Source organism: Acyrthosiphon pisum, chromosome A2, assembly GCF_005508785.2.
Source record: "Acyrthosiphon pisum isolate AL4f chromosome A2, pea_aphid_22Mar2018_4r6ur, whole genome shotgun sequence".
Classification (NCBI taxonomy): Eukaryota; Metazoa; Arthropoda; class Insecta; order Hemiptera; family Aphididae; genus Acyrthosiphon; species Acyrthosiphon pisum.
The window spans coordinates 58,647,031-58,658,296 of record NC_042495.1 but is presented as its reverse complement, the minus strand read 5'-3'; the positions used below and the strand labels follow the sequence as shown (position 1 = coordinate 58,658,296).

Here is an 11,266-nt window from a genome sequence, read left to right as displayed (position 1 = left end):
TTTTGCTGTTACCTGTAATTCTGTACACAGGAATACATATTTTTGCTTATATATTCTTGGTTAATATACCTATGTATTTAATGTATAATTATGTATATATTTAATAATATAATAGTTTTATATTTAAATATTATATTAAATATAATATTAGTCGTAATTGAAAGTATTTTTTCGCTTGACATGTGTAGGCAACACTGTTTTTCTTATCACTGTGTGGAATGGAATCGGTCCCGTCCCGTCCCGTCCCGTCCCGTCCCGTCCCGTCCCGTCCCGTCCCGTCCCGTCCCGGGTTTTAGTATTACCCTATATTTTTACTTCACATTTATTTATTTTCATAAGTATATAACAAAAAAAGAATACTAAATGTAATTAATACTTTTAATTTTACATTTGTTTTATTTTTTTTTACTTATTAGACAATTAAATGATATGTTATTTTAAACTAAATAAAAAATTATTAACATTAATTTTTATAATATATAACATATAAATAGAAGCAAGATAAAATCCCACCACAAAACTTAAGGCAAGACAACATTGTTATTGGCCAGGTATTAATAGTAACATTGAACATTTTGTGTTGAGTTGCAATATCTGTCAACAAATTTCTAATAATAATACTAAAGAACCGTTAATTCAACATGAAATACCCGAAACACCATTTTTAAAGCTGGGAGCAGATATAGTTGAATGGGCTGGGAAAAAATATTTTGTAATTGTTGACTATTATTCCAAATGGTTAGAAGTAATACCAATCAATAGTGCAAATAGTGCTACTCTAATAGACTGTTGCAAGGAAATATTTGCAAGATTTGGTATTCCGTTAGAATTAATAGCCGACAATATGCCATTGAAAGTTATGAATTCAAACAATTTAGCGTTGAGCATAAATTCAAAATAATAACATCTAGCCCATATTATCCACGTAGTAATGGGTTAGCTGAAAAATTTGTAGGAATAGCTAAAAAGATGATAAAAAAAAGCATAATGGAAAAAAAAGATTTACAATTATTTCTTTTAAATTATAGGAACACACCTGTTTTAGATAGTAAACTTTCTCCAGCACAATTATTGATGTCAAAAATTTTAAATACAAAACTACCAGTAAAATAAGCAATTTTAAAGCCAAAGGTAGTGAATGCAAAAGAGGGAAGTAAGAAGGAAAAGTTAATGTTGCATCTCATAAGATGTGTAGGTGAAAATGAATGTTCTAACTCGAGTGCTATAAGCATACTAACTTTATTGTGTCTAAAATACCGATAGCGATACACGCGATAATACATAACCGTTATTGTAGATAGCAGGTAGGTATCATAGCTATTAGCTATGTAACATCTCCCTTTTTATATATATAAACAAAACAGATTACCTATAGATTAAGTTTACAAAAGTGAAATAATACATAATACAAATTATAAATTAAGCTTACAAATGTGAAATAATACATAATACAAATTATAAATTAAGCTTACAAATGTGAAATAATACATAATACAGATTATAAATTAAGCTTAGTTGGAGGTACAACACGACGCTTACGTATCCAACTAGGCTTCAAAACAACATTATTATCTTTGTACAAATTATACCTGAGCTGTTTACCGGCAGGCCTTAAATGTACAATATTTCTTCGTTTATTATTACCCGTGTTATCACTAAAAACATATGATCTGGGCGTATTGTATTTATTGATGATTTTACCTGGCTTCCAAGTTTTAGTTAATAAATCTCTAAACATAATTTTTTGGCCCGGTTTAAAATTATTATTATTTTTAACTTTGGCATTTTTATCATAATATAGTTTTGTTTTCACATTTTTATTTTCACGTACTAATTTAAAATTATTTACTGACGTAGACTGTAGAGCATTGTTTAAGATTGGAATTTTCGATCTTAAAGTGCGACTCATTAAAAGTTGTGCTGGGGAAAACTATTAGAGCCAATGATAGCACTGTTTCGATATTCTAACAACATTAATTGTTTATCAACTTTACCTTCATCCGATCTTTTTAGTATTGATTTCGCAATACTTACACCTTTCTCCGCAAGTCCGTTAGATTTTGGGTATCTAGGGCTTGACGTAGTTATAACAAATTCCCAATCAGTCGCAAAATTCTGAAATTCATTAGAATTAAATGGCATATTATCTGCCACGAGTTGCTTTGGAATCCCCTGTATCGAAAAAATAACTTTTAGTATTTTAATTATATGACTTGAAGTTTTAGAAGATAAATAATTTAACTCAAGCTAACCAGAATAGTAATCAATTAATACTAGGTAAGTATCTTTCCCATAATCCAAAATATCACACGCAACTTTCTCAAAAGGTAGATTAGGAACTTCTTGACAAATCATAGGGTCTTTAATATTCTCACTCCTAAACTTATTACATACTGCACAATTACCAATATATTTCTCGATATCTTTATCTAAACCTTTCCAATAATATAAGGAACGTGCACGTAAAAATACACATAAAAATAAAGAATGCTCTCGTTTTAGTCTTACAAATTTCAAGATGAGTTTCGTGTAGTTTAAATAAAATTTTATTCTGTAACTTCATAGGGACAAACACACGATTATTAAGAAAAATTAAATCGTCGTCAAATGATATTTGGTAACGCATATTAAAGTATGGTATAAGCTCACGCGAGACTTTATTGTTATGCTTGGGCCAGCCATTCTTGCACACGTATACTAGTTGTTTTAATAAATCATCTTTAATTGTTTCTTGTACAAACTCATTTCGAATATTTGTAGACATATTAATTGGATGAACTACATCGGAAACATCGATATCAACATAGAATACTATGATATCAACGTCGTCGTTATCTCGAGATGATATACACGCTCGACTTAATGCATCTGCGATAAACATTTCTTTTCCCGGTACATGTATAAGGTTAATATCATATCGTGATAATTTGACCTTAATGCATTGGAGCCTTTTAGACGGAATGTCATTTATGTTCTTTTTCATTAGCGAAATTAAAGGAAGGTGATCGGTTTGAACTGTCACGCGCCTACCATAAATATAATGATGAAATACCTTACACGCAAATAAGACTGACAGAAATTCCTTATCAACCTGTCCGTAGTTAATTTCGGTTTTAGATAAGCTTTTCGATTTAAAACAAACTGGTCTGCCTTCTTGTAACAAAACACATCCAATGGCAAACTTACTACTATCAGTCTGTATGATCACGTCTTTTGTGCTATCATAATTTCCAAGTACGGGGGGACTAGCAATTAATGTTTTAAGTTTATTTACACACTCATTATGTATTGATGTCCATACAAACTCATTATTTTTTTTAAGAAGATCTCTTAGGTAGTGGCTTAGTCAACATTGCCAGGTTAGGAATAAAATTTCCGACATAATTAACCATACCTAAAAACCTTTGCAAATCTTTTATAGTTTTTGGTACCTCGTACTCGAAAATAGATTTAATACGATCACTATCTGGTTTCATGCCTTCATATGAAAATGTATGTCCAAGGTAATTAACTTTATCTACCTTTTATTGAATTTTGTTTTGATTAAATTTAATATTATTTTTCATAGCCAAATCTAAAACCTGTTTTAATGTATAATCATGTTGAGCCTCAGTGTCACCAAAAACTAAAATATCATCAAGATATATGAATACATTTTCAATACCTCCGAACACTTTCATATTCCATTTTTGACATATTTCAGCTGCATTATTTATTCCAAAGGGAAGTCTATTGAAACAAAAGGTACCAAACATAGTACCAAACGTGCATAATTTAGAACTCTCTAAATCTAATTTTATTTGCCAAAAACCATCTTTCAAATCAAAAACAGAAAAAACCCTCGCATTTTTCAGTTTTGACGATAAATCTGTTAATGTAGGTATTACACAATATTCACGAATTATATTTTCATTTAGATCGCATGGATCTAGACATAATCTCATACTTCCATTTTTCTTTTCAACAATCACTTATCTGTTTACCCACTCGGTCGGCTCATTTATTTCTCTAATTATTTTTTCTGACACTAATCGATCTAATTCACATTTCAGCTTATCTTGGATATTAATAGGAACTCTATGTGGAACATTTGTAACAGGTATTGCATTGGGATTTAATTGTATGCTATATTCGTCAGGAAAGTTACCAAGACCTGTAAAAACCGTGCAATAGTTCTGAAGTACATCATTAAGACTTAATATCTTATCAACATTTTCTACTTTATTTATTAGCCCTAACTGTATACAGCTATGTAGACCTAAAATTGGCTTGCAATGATTTTCAACAATTACAAAATTTAAAATACATTCTTTTTCTCTTAATTTTACTTTTAAATCAACTGTAAAATATGTATTAATATTACTACCGCCATATGCCTGTAAATTTATCGGTTGCCTGTTAACTACTAAATTTTTAAAAGAACAATTATTTTTAATTAAGTTAAAATCATTTAAAGTCAGTAGATTAACATCAGAGCCAGTATCTAGCTTAAAATTAATATTTTTTATTTTCAACTAGAATAGTCTCAGACCAGGAAACAGCAAAAGTATTCATTGTATATACCGTAGAACAAAAATAATTATCATTACTCAGCTCATCAACGTTTTCAACAAATGCAATCTCAGATTTACAAACATTTTGAAAATGATTAAATTTGTTACATTTTAAACATTTTTTACCATACGCAGGGCATTTGCCTTTACCGTGCATAAAATTACAAAATTTACATAATTTATCAGACCGACTACAATTATTATTCGTTTTTTTATTATTTACAGAAAAGTTACCTTTATTTTTGAAAACCTGTTGTGACTCCTCCTGTTGGTTATATCCTTTTGCCTGTCGTTGATTTGTTTGACATTGACCACGATGTCCATTGTTACCGTTGTTCTGAGTGTAGTGATGTTGAGCTTGATATGTACGCTTACCACCACGTACTTTTGAATGAACTGCATTTACTTCATTCTGTTTTTCACCAATCTCCTTCATTTGATTGAGTTCTCTTCGTTGGATTTCAGCAATACGAAGGGTTTCTATTGCAGTTTCAAGAGTAACATCAGCTTGTTTAATTAACTTGTCGCGAGTTTCACCATCTCTCGTGTCAAGAACAATTTTGTCACGTAAAATTTCTTCATGAGATTTAAATTCACAATCTTTGATCAAACCACGACACGCTGACAGAAACTCCTCAATCGATTCATTTTCTTTTTGAGACCGTTTATAAAATATATACCTGGAGTGTAAAATATTTTTTTTTGGTTTGCAATAATCTTGAAACGCGTTAAGCACTTGCTCAATTTTCTTATTGTCTTCGGCGTTTTCAAATTTGAGGGTGTTATACCTCTCTAGGCCCTCTTTACCAACAAGGTTAAGAAAAATGGCCACCTGACGTTTATTAGACGCTGACGTTAGACCAGCTGCCTCAATGTAAATCTCGAACGCTTCACGAAAAACGCGCCAATTTTCTGCCAAATTACCCGTCAAAACCAACGCATCTGGCTTATTATACTCCATGGTTCAACAAAAATTCAAAATTCAAATACACAATACACAATTTTTAAGATCCTATTAGACTGCGCTATGTTGCATCTCATAAGATGTGTAGGTGAAAAATGAATGTTCTAACTCGAGTGCTATAAGCATACTGACTTTATTGTGTCTAAAATACCGATAGCGATACACGCGATAATACATCATAGGTACATAACCGTTATTGTAGATAGCAGGTAGGTATCATAGCTATTAGCTATGTAACATCTCCCTTTTTATATATTTAAACAAAACAGATTACGTATAAATTAAGCTTACAAATGTGAAATAATACATAATACAAATTATAAATTAAGCTTACAAATGTGAAATAATATATAATACAAATTATAAATTAAGCTTACAAATGTGAAATAATATATAATACAAATTATAAATTAAGCTTACAAATGTGAAATAATACATAATACAAATTATAAATTAACCTTAGTTGGAGGTACAACACGACGCTTACGTATCCAACTAGGCTTCAAAACAACATTATTATCTTTGTACAAATTATACCTGAGCTGTTTACCGGCAGGCCTTAAATGTACAATATTTCTTCGTTTATTATTACCCGTGTTATCACTAAAAACATATGATCTGGGCGTATTGTATTTATTGATGATTTTACCTGGCTTCCAAGTTTTAGTTAATAAATCTCTAAACATAATTTTTTGGCCCGGTTGAAAATTATTATTATTTTTAACTTTGGCATTTTTATCATAATATAGTTTTGTTTTCACATTTTTATTTTCACGTACAAAATTTAAAATTATTTACTAACGTAGGCTGTAGAGCATTGTTTAAGATTGGAATTTTCGATCTTAAAGTGCGACTCATTAAAAGTTGTGCTGGGGAAAACTTAGAGCCAATGATAGCACTGTTTCGATATTCTAACAACATTAATTGTTTATCAACTTTACCTTCATCCGATCTTTTTAGTATTGATTTCGCAATACTTACACCTTTCTCCGCAAGTCCGTTAGATTTTGGGTATCTAGGGCTTGACGTAGTTATAACAAATTCCCAATCAGTCGCAAAATTCTGAAATTCATTAGAATTAAATGGCATATTATCTGCCACGAGTTGCTTTGGAATCCCATGTATCGAAAAAATAACTTTTAGTATTTTAATTATATGACTTGAGGTTTTAGAAGATAAATAATTTAACTCAAGCCAACCAGAATAGTAATCAACTAATACTAGGTAAGTATCTTTCCCATAATCCAAAATATCACACGCAACTTTCTCAAAAGGTAGATTAGGAACTTCTTGACAAATCATAGGGTCTTTAATATTCTCACTCCTAAACTTATTACATACTGCACAATTACCAATATATTCCTCGATATCTTTATCTAAACCTTTCCAATAAAATAAGGAATGTGCTCTCGTTTTAGTCTTACAAATTCCAAGATGAGTTTCGTGTAGTTTAAATAAAATTTTATTCTGTAACTTCATAGGGACAAACACACGATTATTAAGAAAAAGTAAATCGTCGTCAAATGATATTTGGTAACGCATATTAAAGTATGGTATAAGCTCACGCGAGACTTTATTGTTATGCTTAGGCCAGCCATTCTTGCACACGTATACTAATTGTTTTAATAAATCATCTTTAATTGTTTCTTGTACAAACTCATTTCGAATATTTGTAGACATATTAATTGAATGAACTACATCGGAAACATCGATATCAACGTCGTCGTTATTTCGAGACGATATACACGCTCGACTTAATGCATCTGCGATAAACATTTTTTTTCCCGGTACATGTATAAGATTAATATCATATCGTGATAATTTGAACCTTAATGCATTGAAGCCTTTTAGACGGAATGTCATTAGTGTTCTTTTTCATTAGCGAAATTAAAGGAAGGTGATCGGTTTGAACTGTCACGCGCCTACCATAAATATAATGAAGAAATACCTTATACGCAAATAAGACTGACAGAAATTCCTTATCAACCTGTCCGTAGTTAATTTCAGTTTCAGATAAGCTTTTCGATTTAAAACAAACTGGTCTGCCTTCTTGTAACAAAACACATCCAATGGCAAACTTACTACTATCAGTCTGTATGATCACGTCTTTTGTGTTATCATAGTTTCTAAGTACGGAGGGACTAGCAATTAATGTTTTAAGTTTATTTACACACTCATTATGTATTGATGTCCAAACAAACTCATTATTTTTTTTAAGAAGATCTCTTAGTGGCTTAGTCAACTTTGCCAGGTTAGGAATAAAATTTCCGACATAATTAACCATACCTAAAAACCTTTGCAAATCTTTTATAGTTTTTGGTACCTCGTACTCGAAAATAGATTTAATACGATCACTATCTGGTTTCATGCCTTCATATGAAAATGTATGTCCGAGGTAATTAACTTTATCTACCTTATATTGAATTTTGTTTTTATTAAATTTAATATTATTTTTCATAGCCAAATCTAAAACCTGTTTTAATGCACAATCATGTTGAGCCTCAGTGTCACCAAAAACCAAAATATCATCAAGATATATGAATACATTTTCAATACCTCCGAACACTTTCATATTCCATTTTTGACATATTTCAGCTGCATTATTTATTCCAAAGGGAAGTCTATTGAAACAAAAAGTACCAAACATAGTACCAAACGTGCATAATTTAGAACTCTCTAAATCTAATTTTATTTGCCAAAAACCATCTTTCAAATCAAAAACAGAAAAAACTCTTGCATTTTTCAGTTTTGACGACAAATCTGATAATGTAGGTATTACACAATATTCACGAATTATATTTTCATTTAGATCGCGTGGATCTAGACATAATCTCATACTTATCCATTTTTCTTTTCAACAATCACTAATCTGTTTACCCACTCGGTCGGCTCATTTATTTCTCTAATTATTTTTTCTGACACTAATCGATCTAATTCACATTTCAGCTTATCTTGGATATTAATAGGAACTCTATGTGGAACATTTGTAACAGGTATTGCATTGGGCTTTAATTGTATGCTATATTCGTCAGGAAAGTTACCAAGACCTGTAAAAACCGTGCAATAGTTCTGAAGTACATCATTAAGACTTAATATCTTATCAACATTTTCTACTTTATTTATTAGCCCTAACTGTATACAGCTATGTAGACCTAAAATTGGCTTGCAATGATTTTCGACAATCACAAAATTTAAAATATTATATTCTTTTTCTCTTAATTTTACTTTTAAATCAACTGTAAAATATGTATTAATATTACTACCGCCATATGCCTGTAAATTTATCGGTTGCCTGTTAACTACTAAATTTTTAAAAGAACAATTATTTTTAATTAAGTTAAAATCATTTAAAGTCAGTAGATTAACATCAGAGCCAGTATTTAGCTTAAAATTAATATTTTTATTTTCAACTAGAATAGTCTCAGACCAGGAAACAGCAAAAGTATTCATTGTATATACCGTAGAACAAAAATAATTATCATTACTCAGCTCATCAACGTTTTCAACAAATGCAATCTCAGATTTACAAACATTTTGAAAATGATTAAATTTGTTACATTTTAAACATTTTTTACCATACGCAGGGCATTTGCCTTTACCGTGCATAAAATTACAAAATTTACATAATTTATCAGACCGACTACAATTATTATGCGTTTTTTTATTATTTACAGAAAAGTTACCTTTATTTTTGAAAACCTGTTGTGACTCCTCCTGTTGGTTATATCCTTTTGCCTGTCGTTGATTTGTTTGACATTGACCACGATGTCCATTGTTACCGTTGTTCTGAGTGTAGTGATGTTGAGCTTGATATGTACGCTTACCACCACGTACTTTTGAATGAACTGCATTTACTTCATTCTGTTTTTCACCAATCTCCTTCATTTGATTGAGTTCTCTTCGTTGGATTTCAGCAATACGAAGGGTTTCTATTGCAGTTTCAAGAGTAACATCAGCTTGTTTAATTAACTTGTCGCGAGTTTCACCATCTCTCGTGTCAAGAACAATTTTGTCACGTAAAATTTCTTCATGAGATTTAAATTCACAATCTTTGATCAAACCACGACACGCTGACAGAAACTCCTCAATCGATTCATTTTCTTTTTGAGACCGTTTATAAAATATATACCTGGAGTGTAAAATATTTTTTTTTGGTTTGCAATAATCTTGAAACGCGTTAAGCACTTGCTCAATTTTCTTATTGTCTTCGGCGTTTTCAAATTTGAGGGTGTTATACCTCTCTAGGCCCTCTTTACCAACAAGGTTAAGAAAAATGGCCACCTGACGTTTATTAGACGCTGACGTTAGACCAGCTGCCTCAATGTAAATCTCGAACGCTTCACGAAGAACGCGCCAATTTTCTGCCAAATTACCCGTCAAAACCAACGCATCTGGCTTATTATACTCCATGGTTCAACAAAAATTCAAAATTCAAATACACAATACACAATTTTTAAGATCCTATTAGACTGCGCCATGTTGCATCTCATAAGATGTGTAGGTGAAAATGAATGTTCTAACTCGAGTGCTATAAGCATACTAACTTTATTGTGTCTAAAATACCGATAGCGATACACGCGATAATACATAACCGTTATTGTAGATAGCAGGTAGGTATCATAGCTATTAGCTATGTAACATTAATAATAATTATACCTAATATACGTACCTTATATATTATTTCTGATTTGATTGTTGAACCATATATTATTATATAGGTAATTAAAGATCGATGTAGACACAACTACACAAGACACTGTACGTACGGTTCAGTTTTATTATATTTTAAATATTTAAGAGTATTACACAATATTGGTAACCAGAGCACCGTGAAACGTTTACTTACAAAACAAATGTTAGCTAGGTTAGCAATAAAAGACACATGGATTATTATTGGTAATTATTATTGCCGACGCGATTTCACTGAGATAGAGAATAATAATAATTGAGTCTAGTGCGGAGAGCGGCACGCCGGGTAGGTTGTGCGGCTGTTGTATGTTCTATGGTTAAACGACATAGTTGGTCGGGGACGCGGGGATGTCTATCGATAACACGATTGTAGTCTTCCGACAGCCTTCTGTGGGTTTTTCTACTAATTTTAGATCGAATTCAAATATTTGACTATTTAGACCGATAGACACCCATATAGGTATAGTGTTAATAGTTAATACGTAGGTATACGGCTGTAATAGCTGTAATATACTCGCATAGACCTATAAACTCGGCTACCATTTGTAAATAAACTTATTTTCTCATGCGTCGACCCATAATAACGATATCCAATAAATTGTAATAAACGACTACCTATTAGTTATTACGTAAGTAGTATATGGGTCACTCTGGCACACTTTCATTCGAATGCAATATTTCCTAAAATATTTTTCATAGAAATTGAAATGCAATATTCCTTTAATAATTTTGCAAATCGTGAAACGCAATAATTATTAAAATATTTTTCATAGAAATTGAAATGCAATATTCGTTTAATTATTTTGCAAATCGTGAAACGCAATAATTATTAAAATATTTTTCAAAAATCTGAAATGCAAAATCCGCAAAATATTTTTTAATAGAATTGTTCTATCAAAAATAAAAATCGAAATAGCATATTTAATTGCAAAATGTATTAAAAAGAAATTGAAAAAATTAATTTAAAAATTAAAAATATAATAAATAATAAAATAATGGAAACAACTATCAATGATTTTAATAAATTACAAAAAATGAAATGCAAAACGAATAGAAACTC

At 30.7% G+C, this 11,266-nt stretch overlaps 1 protein-coding gene across 1 annotated transcript; it reads right to left on the bottom strand.

The window, feature by feature from the left end:
• Positions 1 to 5,963: 5,963 nt before the first annotated feature.
• LOC115034152 (uncharacterized protein K02A2.6-like) lies at positions 5,964 to 10,076 on the bottom strand. Its single transcript, XM_029489961.1, has 3 exons — positions 9,201 to 10,076; positions 6,320 to 7,280; positions 5,964 to 6,195 (listed from the first exon to the last, which is right to left on the bottom strand). Exons 1-3 carry the CDS (start codon positions 9,925 to 9,927, stop codon positions 5,964 to 5,966), a joined length of 1,920 nt encoding a protein of 639 aa, XP_029345821.1. The 5' UTR covers positions 9,928 to 10,076.
• Positions 10,077 to 11,266: the final 1,190 nt, after the last annotated feature.

Excerpts from the sequence above, each read along its gene's own strand:
- LOC115034152 (XM_029489961.1), bottom strand. The coding sequence starts at position 9,927 with ATGGAGTATAATAAGCCAGATGCGTTGGTTTTGACGGGTAATTTGGCA. Across the intron at positions 7,281-9,200 it reads ACAGGTTTTCAAAAATAAAG|ATGCATTAAGTCGAGCGTGT; the intron begins GTAACTTTTCTG and ends TGTTTATCGCAG. Across the intron at positions 6,196-6,319 it reads AACAATGCTCTACAGCCTAC|AGATTTATTAACTAAAACTT; the intron begins GTTAGTAAATAA and ends AATTATGTTTAG.